The sequence below is a fragment of the Palaemon carinicauda genome, chromosome 44, assembly GCF_036898095.1.
Source record: "Palaemon carinicauda isolate YSFRI2023 chromosome 44, ASM3689809v2, whole genome shotgun sequence".
NCBI lineage: Eukaryota > Metazoa > Arthropoda > Malacostraca > Decapoda > Palaemonidae > Palaemon > Palaemon carinicauda.
In genome coordinates this window covers 8112286-8125306 of record NC_090768.1, presented here as the reverse complement: position 1 = coordinate 8125306, position 13021 = coordinate 8112286, and the positions used below count along the sequence as shown (strand labels likewise).

The window sequence follows — 13021 nt, the reverse complement described above, 5'->3', positions numbered from 1 at the left end:
CAAGAGGAGAATGAGAATGAAAATGTAAATCAACAAGAGGAGAATGAAAATGTAAATCAACAAGAGGAGAATGAGAATGAAAATGTAAATCAACAAGAGGAGAATGAGAATGAAAATGTAAATCAAGAAGAGGAGAATGAAAATGTAAATCAACAAGAGGAGAATGAGAATGAAAATGTAAATCAACAAGAGGAGAATGAGAATGAAAATGTAAATCAAGAAGAGGAGAATGAAAATGTAAATCAACATGAGGAGAATGAGAATGAAAATGTAAATCAACAAGAGGAGAATGAGAATGAAAATGTAAATCAACAAGAGGAGAATGAAAATGTAAATCAACAAGAGGAGAACAAAAATGTAAATCAAGAAGAGGAGAAGGAAAATGTAAATCAAGAAGAGGAGAATGAAAATGTAAATCAAGAAGAGGAGAATGAAAATGTAAATCAACAAGAGGAGAATGAGAATGAAAATGTAAATCAACAAGAGGAGAATGAGAATGAAAATGTAAATCAACAAGAGGAGAATGAGAATGAAAATGTAAATCAACAAGAGGAGAATGAGAATGAAAATGTAAATCAACAAGAGGAGAGTGAAAATGTAAATCAAGAAGAGGAGAATGAAAATGTAAATCAACAAGAGGAGAATGAGAATGAAAATGTAAATCAAAAAGAGGAGAATGAAAATGTAAATCAACAAGAGGAGAATGAGAATGAAAATGTAAATCAACAAGAGGAGAATGAAAATGTAAATCAACAAGAGGAGAATGAAAATGTAAGTCAACAAGAGGAGAATGAAAATGTAAATCAACAAGAGGAGAATGAGAATGAAAATGTAAATCAACAAGAGGAGAATGAGAATGAAAATGTAAATCAAAAAGAGGCGAATGAAAATGTAAATCAACAAGAGGAGAATGAGAATGAAATTGTAAATCAACAAGAGGAGAATGAAAATGTAAATCAACAAGAGGAGAATGAAAATGTAAATCAACAAGAGGAGAATGAATCATTGAACTATGAATTAAATTTAGATGATGAAGAAGAATTGCAACAGGAAAGTGTGTTGACTAGAAAAACTGAAAAAATGACCCTTAAAAGGAAAATAGAAGTAGAAATAGGGGAGCACAGCAATAGGGAAAATGAAATTTCATCGCAGAAAAAAAGAAGAGTGGAAAATTTAATAACTAAAAACGAACCAAAAACGCAGGATTACCAACTATATAAGGAAAAGGATGAAATGGAAGAACATTCAAGTAATGTTGGAAATGTTCAAAATGATAGTGTAATTTGTAATGAGAAAAAAAGGAAGAGGGTAAATGAATTCATCGAGGACGACATGTGTAAGAAAAATATTAAATTGACAAGAATATCAGTTAGAGGTGAAACTGGTAAAACAATTAGGGGGAGGCAAAACACCCACTTCCTCCGAAAAAGGCCCCATAGGAAAGCCAATCACCCTAATAACTTGAGACCTCGAAAACCCTATCAAAACATCTATACTTATACTAGGAACAATATGAAAAGTCATAGCGAGGCCAAGAATTTCAGAGAGCAGAAGAGTATAAGGGGTATAACCCAGAAATGTAACCAGGCAAATGCTGTGAAAACAGTTAAAAGAAAGAGAGGCAGACCACTGAAAGAAAACAAAGTAAAAGAAACATTTACTAGAGAGGGGAAGAAAGTTGGAAGACCAAAAAAAGAAAACGCATCTGAAACGTATGTAAGAGAGGTGAAGAAGAGAGGACGGCCCAGGAAATTTGGAACATGTGAAAGTTATGTAAAAGAGGTGAAGAAGAGAGGACGGCCCGGGAAATTTGGAACATGTGAAAGTTATGTAAAAGAGGTGAAGAAGAGAGGACGGCCCGGGAAATTTGGAACATGTGAAAGTTATGTAAAAGAGGTGAAGAAGAGAGGACGGCCCGGGAAATTTGGAACATGTGAAAGTTATGTAAAAGAGGTGAAGAAGAGAGGACGGCCCGGGAAATTTGGAACATGTGAAAGTTATGTAAAAGAGGTGAAGAAGAGAGGACGGCCCAGGAAATTTGGAAATCTTAATAGTGAAGGTATTCAAAAAGGCAATATTATAAGTGGGATAAAAAGAAAGACGGGTCGGCCACGTAAAGATGAGAAAGGTAAAGGTGAAGTTCTAAGGGAAATTAAAAATGGACAAAGCTTGCCTGAGAAAGATAACATATGCACTGAAAAGAATTCTAAAAATATGAGGAGAAAGAGAGGTCGGCCCAGGAAACATGAAGAGCCGAGTGACAAAGGTAAACATGTAAAATGCCAAAAAGGCAGTAACGAAATTGAAAGAAAAAATAGAGGCAGGCCACGAAAGATGCCTAATCCAAATTTTAAGGTAGAGGTGAAAAGAAGAGGAAGGACTAAGAAAGGAAAGATATGGGTAATTGAGTGAAGTGGGGGAAAAAAAAAAAGAAAAAAAGTTAAGACTAAAGACTAGATATTAACCTCAAATAAATCCTCATATTTCAACATTATTATTCCCTCTGTATTTAAAGATCAGTTGTTCTAGTCTACTCTTATCCATCTAATTCTGTTCCTTGTATCTTCCCCAGTCCCACCACAACCATATCCTCCATCTGATCTGCTGACATCCAATATTCCTCCTCCCCGTTATAGGCATGTTCGCAAGTCACTTGATTTGCTTCACCTCCTTTCTTATTAAATGGCCATAGTATCTTAGACAAGCTTCCTAATCCTCCTCCTTCACATTACATGCTGCTATGCAGTCTAAATACAATAGAAATGAAATGAGACAAATCAATTTCTGCCAGAGTTACTGTAGTCCTTCATTGGAAACACCTCTTCGATTGCCTTGATTGTTCACTAGTATGCAGAGAAAAATACTTCCGGAAAAAACTAACCTCTGAATACTCCTGCGAGAGTAGGATCAAATACATTTGTAAATAGATGTGATTTACTCGTCCTCCCCATCTGCTTGGTTGGGCACGCAGCGTATGGTGGACAATGAAATAAAGGAGGCATTGATAAAGACTCGTGATGAAATGGCAGGATGCGTCCAACAAGGAATTCTAAATTTTCTGTATTCCAGGTAAGATTCAGTGACTCAATGTAACTAGAATCCTGCAAAGTCTTTGATTTTGGTTGGAAATTAAATTACATGTCGGTAATCACTATTAATGACCCAGTTTGGTATAGCTATGAGAAATATGTTATCTTTAAAATTTTAGTACTTGTGTATAAATGTACATATACCTGCAATATATATATATATATATATATATATATATATATATATATATATATATATATATATATATATACACATATATACACATATACGCACATATATATACACATATTTACACACACACACACACATATATATATATATATATTTTTGGGCTCAAGCCATGTCCTCCTGATGGAAGTTCCTATAGGGTAGCTTCCTAGGGTATATTACAACTACGGCGATATTCCCAGAGAATTTACCTTAAGGTACCAGAATTCTAACTCCTGGAGCGAGTATCCCTCGTGAAAAAGATATCGCGACATATCAGAGGACGTATTCTAGACACGTCACATGGCAATCTACATCCTGGACAGAGATTTCGTCTCGTAGGAGGTGATTGGCGAGATACGAATTCGGGAAAGAAAAAGGGGAGCCGCTCCCAAGGCTTCCCTATCCCCCGATTCGTATGCGTGCCTGGCGCCATCTGTATTCCTTTTTGCGTAGCTTAACAACTCGGTGTTTTTTCCTGTTTTTCTCGCAAATCTTGGATTTATTCGACTTTTCATGGCTTCTCCGTCTTCGTCGGCCTCTGATAAGTTGAGTATAGTGTCTTTTATGTATAAATGTAGGCTCTTGGTAAAATTTTGAGTGATTAATAGGATTAATCTTTGATACAAGAGCCGTAGCCTACCAGAGGCGTCTTGGACGCTGTCGCTCGCTAGGTATAAATTAGTTAGTCAGAGCGACATTCCTGGTTGTTTTGCTTTAATAAATTTTAGCTATTTAGCATTACATAGGATTTCCTTTCGTGCTTAGTATTATTTGGCGAAGTATTCGCCATTCTGGCCTACGCTAGGCCATGTAGCCTAGTCGTTTGGTCCTAGTACTTCATGCATGATTATGGTTTTTCCGAGTGTAATTAAAATTTTATTGAAGCTTTAGGCTATATTTTATACATTTTAGACTGTGTGGAATATTTCCAAGATAGTATACGAGTGAGTTTCGGTGAATTAGGTAATCGATTCTCTTGGTGCCTAGGCTAGTTGCTTATGGAGCCTTAGTATACTTTATCATACTCCCCGGTTGCTTTCTTTTCTTCGGAGAAGGTATGCAATCCCTTTCCCTCTGTTTAAGCCTTGGGCTTATCCCTAAGTGGTTTTTTCCGAATTTATTTTCGATAAAACTATACTAGGGTGTTACTGTACCTTCCTGTTCCTGTAGTTATGGTTCAAGAGGGACAGAACAACAGAGTTTTTAGTCTGAGTCTGTGTTGTCTGGCTTGGGGCTGAGTCCCCCTCGCTGACCTAACACATACAAAGGGAGCTTAGCTCCCTTAGGTCACTACCGAAGGTTTCTGTGGATATGATTCCTTCTTTTGTGATCTACCAGACTAGTCCTTGTTGCTGTTCTCGGGGGAGGATAAGTTCTTCCCTTGGGAGTAGCAACGCCTTCCTTGCTTTGGTGCTCTGGGAGCTGGCAAGTATTGCTGGCCTTTCCCCTTAGATCTCCCTTAGGCTAAGATAAGTTTCTTGGCTGCGGGTGATCTGTCACTAAAGCAAGGTTGGCAGGACCCTCTTGTCCCTTCCCCCTCTTTCTTCGTAATGGCCGAGCCATTACTGTACTGTACGTCGTTCTACATCTGGACCTAGTATAGGTTAGGATGTGGAATTAACTCAGCCCCTTGCCGGCCGGCAGAGCTGCTGGCCGGCAGGGGTCTTACTGTACTGTACGTCGTTCTACATCTGGACCTAGTATAGGTTAGGATGTGGAATTGACTCAGCCCCTTGCCGGCCGGCAGAGCTGCTGGCCGGCAAGGGTCTTATGTTTTCGAGTGCTACCCGGACCTCTCTTGGTCCCTCATCCATGCCTGCCGGCAGAGCCGGACGGCATTGGTCGAGGAAGCCTGAATTAGTTTCTCCCCTTCCTTATATGCACTCTTTCGGTTGCCGGGCTTGGAGGCTGTGTACACTCTTATCCCGGCATCCATTCTATTTTTCTTCTAGTGCTGTACCTGTCCCGGCTGCCGGCCTATGAGGCCGGCAGCCGGGCAGGTGTAGTCCTCTGGTTCTTTTGCTGCCGGCTGGCATCGGTCTTGTACCTTTGCCGGCCGGCTTATGTCAGCCCTTGTCTGCCGGTCACCAAGAGTGTGGCCGGCAGCTGGGTACTACCTTGTGTAGTTGCTGGCCGGCAGCCATTGCCGGCCAACACTGGCTGTTACCGGCCGGCAGTTGCTGCCGGCCAACACTGGCTGTTACCGGCCGGCAGTTGCTGCCGACCGGCACAGGCATTTGAACCAGAGTGCTGCCGCCCTATAGCTGTTAAGTAGTATACTTTAAAGCTAGTTGTGGTGTGTGCCGGCCGGCACAGGCAGGCCGGCACACATCCCCCTATACTGTACTAGTATTCTTCTGTATAGCATATACAGTAAGAAGAAAACTATAGTAAGGGTTTTGGTACAGCACTGTATCTTCTAACACTATTGTGTTTTCTTGCACATCCCTTTGCTGTTGCCCTCAGATAGGAAGCTGAGTTCTTCCCTGTCTATTATCCAGGATTTTAAAATCATTGCTTAGGTGTGAGCTCCACCTGTTTCCTCTGGAAACCTTGCATTGGTTACTCTAGAAGAGATAAACCATTTTGATTTTATTATCTGGAAGGCTGCAACAATGGGTTGTGAGGGAAACACAAGTGTGTGTCTTTCCTTTATGAATTGTTATGCTATACTATGCATATCCAGTGATACATAGTTCACTTGATACTCATGGAAATTTCTTCTCTTTACAGGAGGACCCTCCGAAGTGCGGAAATGTTTTCTGCAACGTCCGCAGCAAGAACCTCTGCGGACATGAGTGTTGTAGGAGACACGCAGCATGCGCTGTCTCCAAGGATGATCTCCAGTATTGGGACCCTCAGGTATGTACTGTATGCACTAACCTGATTACTGAGGCTTTTGATTCCCCTAGAACGGCGGAATCAAGGGATATAGCAAGGGAAAAGCTTCGTACTTGAGTAAGGGGCTTCAAGAAGAACACCTCTGGCCCTTATCTTCCAAGTGAGAAGATGAGGGCGTATCTTTTTCCCCAGGCATCAGCTGATGCAGTGATTCCCCAGTCTCAAGAGGAGATCCCTCAAGATCAAGTCCAGGTGGACGTGGAAGTCGCAGTCGCGATGCAAGACATCCAGTTAGATGACAGGATGTCTGACCTGGACGAACGTTTGGAACAAGACCTGGCAGAAGGTCAGGATGAAGTTCAAACCCCGGATGTCGTAGAGGATGAGGTCGACGAGGTGTCGGCTATTCCGGTTCAGATTCCGGAGCCTATCCCCTCAACATCGGCTGGTCTCCCAGTAGAACTGGGACAGGCCCTCTCTTCGATTGTTGGAATGATCCAACAAATGCAGAAGGAGAATCAGGAGAAGGCGGCTGCTATGGAACTGCGTATGCAGTCCCTGGCAGAATCACGTGGGCCCCGGAAAAGGCTCAATGTGAAAGACCTTCCCGTATGCTCAGATGCTAACCCATGGAGGTATGCTGAGCACATGCCGATGACGACTGGAAAGATCGTCATCTCGGATAAGCTGGGTTCAGTTCCCCTAGAGGAGGTGGAATTCTGGCCCAGCAAGGCATCATATCCGGACTGCTATGTCCGGCTGAGAAAAGAACCAGCTTCAAGGGAGGAGACAGCCGAAGGAGGTCATAATTTTGGACCACGCTAAGGCTCAAGCCCTACTTTCATCCTCGATGAAAGAGAGGGGCTTCTCTAACTCGAAGGTAGCTGCATTGAGCAAGAAGCTCCCTTCTTTTGTGTCCTCTCCTGCTAGAGCCTTCCCCTTTTTACAGAAAGGGTTTGCGGCTGTCCTAAAGGCAGTCGAGGCCGGCAAGCCTTGCCCCTCCCTAGAGGAGTGTAAACCCTTGTCGCTGGCCCTGCCTATGGACCACAAAGACTGGAAGGATGTCCATCTGACATTCTCAGTGGGAAAGTTGGAGGCTGATATTGCCGGACGGCAATTCGGCGAGGACCTCCCCAAGCTGTCCGACTCTCTTTTACGAAGAGAGTTCGAGACAAAAGAAAGACTGGCTGCCTCAATGTCTCATCAGACTACTCTTGAGACGATGGCAAGTGACCCCAAGGTCCATGAAATGTTCATGGTAGTGGCTAAGTCTCACCTAGCCACAGTGACAAAGGACCTTTATAGCTTCGTCAAGGCAAGGAGAGCTTGCAGGGAGTTCGTGTTCACCGGGGCTTCGGTGAGACACGAGCCAAGGAAGTTAATCTCCTCCAACATTTGGGGAAAAGACCTTTTCCCTACCGATGTGGTCAAAGAGGTTGTTGATAAGGCCGCCGTGGAGAATAGAAACCTTCTCCAGAAGTGGGGCCTGGCTATCAAAAGAAAATCTTCCCCGGATAAGGGTCCTCAACCAAAGAGGAAGAATATGAGGACTAGGCTACCGTCTCGGTCAGCCAAGCCTTTTAGACAGCAACAGAAACTGCAATTGCCATTGCCTCCAGTGCCCCAGATGGTGGCACAAACCCCGACTACTTTTCAGTGGGTACCCCAGGCTGTGCCAGGTCAGTCAACCACATTCACCCCAATGTTCGAAGGACAGTCTTCTTCCTTTCGTGCAAAACCTAGAGGAGCAGCCAGAGGCTCGTCTAGGCGCCCCTCAAGGGGAAGGGGATTCAGAGGTGGTCGTGGTCAGGGAGGCAAGACCTCAGGACGGCAGTCCAAGTGAAACGATACCGGTAGGAGGGAGACTGATGAAATTTTGGGATCGCTGGACCTTCGATCCCTGGGCCCAAAGCCTACTCAAGAATGGACTGGGCTGGAGCTGGTACAGCACTCCACCCCCGTGCCTTCGGTTTTTCCAACACTCCACCCCCGTTCTGGAGGAGTACGTTCAAGAACTGTTGGAGAAAAAGGTGATCCGAAAGGTGAAGTCCATCAAATTCCAAGGGAGGCTGTTTTGTGTTCCCAAGAAAGACTCGGAAAAGCTCAGAGTCATTCTGGACTTGTCGCCACTCAACAAGTTCATAGTGAATTGCAAATTCAAGATGCTAACACTGCAACACATAAGGACCTTACTGCCCAAGAGGGCATACTCAGTCTCTATAGACTTGTCAGACGCCTATTGGCACATTCCAATCAGCCGTCGACTCTCCCCCTACCTAGGGTTCAGGCTACAACGGAGACTATACGCCTTCAGAGCCATGCCATTCGGGCTAAACATAGCCCCAAGGATTTTCACGAAGCTTGCGAGCGCAGCTCTCAAACAATTACGCCTAAAGGGAATTCAGGTAGTAGCCTACCTGGACGACTGGCTGGTGTGGGCAGCATCCGAGACCGAATGCTTGCAAGCTTCCAGTCAGGTGATCCAGTTCCTAGAGTACCTAGGCCTCAAGATCAACAGAAAAAAGTCTCGACTTTCTCCATCCCTAAAGTTCCAGTGGCTGGGAATCCACTGGGACCTTTTGTCACACAGTTTCTCCATCCCGACGAAGAAAAGGAAGGAGATAGCGGGCTCTGTCAAGAGACTTCTAGATTCCGAAAGGATATCAAGACGCGAACAGGAGAGGGTACTAGGCTCTCTCCAGTTTGCTTCAGTGACAGACCCAGTGCTAAGAGCACAGCTAAAGGATGCAACCGGAGTTTGGAGAAGGTATGCATCAAACGCGCGAAGAGATCTGAGAAGACCAGTGCCGCCTCGGCTACGTACTCTTCTCAGGCCTTGGTCCCAAGCCAGACATCTAAAGAAGTCGGTTCTTCTTCAGCCACCTCCCCCGTCGATGACGATTCACTCAGACGCCTCAAAGGAGGGATGGGGAGGTCACTCTCATCGGAAAAAAGTCCAGGGGACTTGATCCAAGCTATTCAGGACCTTTCATATAAACTTTCTAGAAGCTATGGCAGTGCTCCTTACCTTAAAGAAAGTCTACTGCGTCACTCGATCCACATAAGATTGGTGATGGACAGCGAGGTGGTTGTGAGATGCTTGAATCGACAAGGGTCGAGGTCACCACCTCTCAACCAAGTGATGTTAGCCATTTTCCGATTGGCGGAAAAGAAGAAGTGGTACCTGTCGGCAGTTCACCTTCAAGGAGTCCGCAATGTGACAGCGGACGCTCTATCCAGGTTCACACCGATAGAGTCGGAATGGTCCTTAGATGCAGGATCATTCTCCTTCATTCTGAATCAAGTCCCAGAACTGCAGATAGACCTCTTTGCGACGAAAGACAACGTGTCCCCGTACGAGGACCCCTTAGCGGAAGCAGTGGACGCGATGTCCCTCGACTGGAACAGATGGTCCAGGATTTATCTGTTCCCTCCTCACAACCTTCTGTTGAGGGTCCTCAACAAACTGAGATCCTTCAAGGGGGTAGCGGCAATAGTGGCCCACAAGTGGCCGAACAGTATGTGGTTCCCCTTGGCGTTGGAACTACAGATGAAATTTGTGCCGCTACCACATCCAGTTCTGACCCAGCGAGTCCAGAAGTCGACTGTCTGCGCTTCATTACAGAAAACCCGGACCCTGCAGCTCATGATTTTCTCGCCCTTGCGGTGAGAAAGCGTTTCGGGATTTCGAAAGCCAGCATAGACTTCCTAGAGGAATATAAGTGCAAATCGACTAGAAGGCAATATGAGTCATCTTTGAGAAAATGGGTGGCCTTTGTAAAGGCAAAGAATCCGCAGGAGATCTCAACAGACTTCTGCTTATCTTTCTTCATCCACCTCCATGGCCAAGGGTTGGCAGCTAACACGATTTCAGTGTTTAAATCTGCTTTGATGAGACCCATTTTATTTGCCTTCCAGATCGACCTAGGTAACGAGATCTTTAATAAAGTTCCGAAAGCCTGCGCTAGGCTCAGACCTTCAGCACCTCCAAAGCCCATCTCATGGTCTTTAGACAAAGTTCTTCATTTCGCCTCCCTGTTGAGCAATGAAGGATGTGCGTTAAAGGATTTGACGCAAAAAGTTATTTTCCTATTTGCACTCGCGTCCGGGGCCAGGGTTAGTGAGATCGTAGCCCTCTCGAGAGAGGCAGGTCGTGTTCAGTTCCTGGATGGGGGGGATCTGAACCTGTTTCCCGATCCTACGTTTCTCGCCAAGAATGAGTTACCCACCAACAGGTGGGGTCCCTGGAGAATCTGCCCTCTGAAAGAAGATGCATCTCTATGTCCAGTAGAATGCCTAAAGGTCTATCTTCGTAGAACTTCAGACTTCAAGGGTGGTCAACTATTCAGGGGAGAAACATCAGGCTCAAATTTATCTCTGAATCAACTCAGAGCGAAAATCACATATTTTATTCGCAGAGCGGATCCTGACAGTACACCCGCAGGTCACGATCCGAGGAAAGTTGCCTCATCCCTAAATTTCTTTAATTGTATGGATTTTGAACATCTCCGTTCATACACGGGCTGGAAGTCTTCCAGGGTGTTCTTTCGCCACTATGCGAAGCAAGTAGAGGAACTTAAGAGATCTGTGGTAGCAGTGGGTGGTGTAGTTAACCCTACTGTTTAACTTTGCGAGGAACAGTGGTCTTAACCCTGGATAGGTACGCTCCTCGGACACCCCTTTAAGGGTATACTCGGACGCGAACGACCCCGACGCCAAAAAAAATTCTTGAAAAATCAGTTTTTGCAGTAACCTCCTTTTTTCTTTTGCCAAAAAAAACTTCAATGAATGCTTAAAACAACTGTAAAGATAAATACTACTCATCCGCAGAAAAACTATTTATTATAAATATTTTAAAAAATTAAGTAGAAAAATAAAAGACCTGACATAAAAATTCATAAAAAAAAAGTTTATACATATATACACAAATCCTTTTAGGAATTGATTCTTGAATGTTTAGGACACATCTTGATGTATTTTGGATGAAGTCAGACCCATGGAGGTGAAGATCTGAAATGAGAAAAAAAGGGTAACTTTTTTTGGCCAAAAAAATTTGTCCAAATTTCATGAATTTTTTTGGGTACCCAAATGAAATAGGAAGTGGCTAATTTTTTTAGGGAATAAACATATGTTATCCTAAAATAGAAATATGTAAAAAAATCTTCATTATTTTGTAAATTACATTTATATCAGGGGCCATATCTAAAGGTAATTTTTTGAGTACTTAGAAATTTCGTAAAAAAATACATATATTTAATATATAATATGATATTTATGCAGGTAAAAATATACCAAAATATCACAAATTCTATAGGGAACAAGAATATATATAGATAGGGCAGCTTACGCTTCGGATATGTCCACAAAATGGCCGCCAACCACACTGACTCAGACTCCCTGATCTGCCACTTGAAATGTAGGAAGGGTTTGTCAATTTCAAGGTGTTATTTACTAATCTAATTATTATTGGATATGCATGAAAATTGTATGGTGGGTTGCTGGATAATTGTCGATTATTTTACGACTATAAAATTAAAATTCTGACCCAAAAAAATTTTTTTGAAGGGAAATAAAATCGAAAAAAAAAAATGTAAAACAATATTTTAGCTAAAAAAATTTGATGATATTCAATCAAAAAAAAAGTAAACAAAATTTTCCGACAAATAAACATCTAGAGGAATCATTACTCTGTGATAGTTCCTTAGTACGTAGTAATTTTGAAAGAATTGGGAAAAAACGAAAAAATGGCAATCACCGGAAAATCGAACACACCTATATATACGCCATATCTGGCTAAAAAAAAGATAGGCATGGGTAGCCAGATCATCTAGAAACACTTTCCAACACTATAAAAATATAAGTTTTGCGACACTACTTGCCAATTCCTTACGGTAACATGACTAAGCAAAAAAATGCAAAACAAATAAAAAGGGGCACTCGCGGAAAAATGGCTAACATTCTAATATACGGCATTTCAGAAAAAAAAAATTCAGCCACGTGCTAGGCAAACCATCAAGGCACATTTTCCGACAAATAAACATCTAAATGAATAATTACTCTGTGATAGTTCCTTAGTACGTAGTAATTTTGAAAGAAATGGGAAAAAACGAAAAAATGGCAATCACAGGAAAATCGAACACATACTTATATATACGCCATATCTGGCTAAAAAAAAAAATAGGCATGGGTAGCCAGATCATCTAGAAACACTTTCCAACACTATAAAAATATAAGTTTTGCGACACTACTTGCCAATTCCTTACGGTAACATGACTAAGCAAAAAAATGCAAAACAAATAAAAAGGGGCACTCGCGGAAAAATGCCCAACATTCTAATATACGGCATCTCAGATAAAAAAAAAAGACATGCACGTGTTAGCCCAACCATCAAGGCACACTTTCTAACACATAAACATGAAAAAAAAATCAATAATATACGGCAATTCCTTACTACGTAGTAAATTTTTACAAATATTGAAAAAAAAAACAGAAATTGGCAACCGCAGTTAAATACCCAATATACCAATAACTACGTCGTATCTGACAAAAACAAAATCACGCATGGGTAGCCAGATCATCTAGACACACTTTCCAACACTAAAAAAGCAAAAGTTTTACGACACTATTTCGCAATATCTTACGGAAAAATGACTTGGCAAAAAAATGAAAAAAAATGAAAAAGGGACACTCGCGGTAAAATGCCCGACATTCTAATATACGACATCTCAGATAAAAAAAAAGACATGCACGTGTTAGCCCAACCATCAAGGCACACTTTCTAACACATAAACATGAAAAAAAAATGAATAATATACGGCAATTCCTTACTACGTAGTAATTTTTACAAATATTGAAAAAAAAACAGAAATTGGTAACCGCAGTTAAATACCCAATATACCAATAACTACGTCGTATCTGA

At 42.3% G+C, this 13021-nt stretch overlaps 1 protein-coding gene across 1 annotated transcript in view; it reads left to right on the top strand.

Moving 5' to 3' along the window:
• The first annotated feature begins 568 nt into the window (after window positions 1-568).
• Window positions 569-13021, top strand: part of LOC137634135 (uncharacterized) — a 26134-nt gene continuing 13681 nt past the window's right edge. Inside the window, exon 1 of the mRNA XM_068366370.1 lies at window positions 569-3069. Within this exon, the coding sequence (XP_068222471.1) occupies window positions 1081-2412 (1332 nt within the window). The 5' untranslated portion in view covers window positions 569-1080 and the 3' untranslated portion in view covers window positions 2413-3069. The remainder of the gene's footprint in view (window positions 3070-13021) is intronic.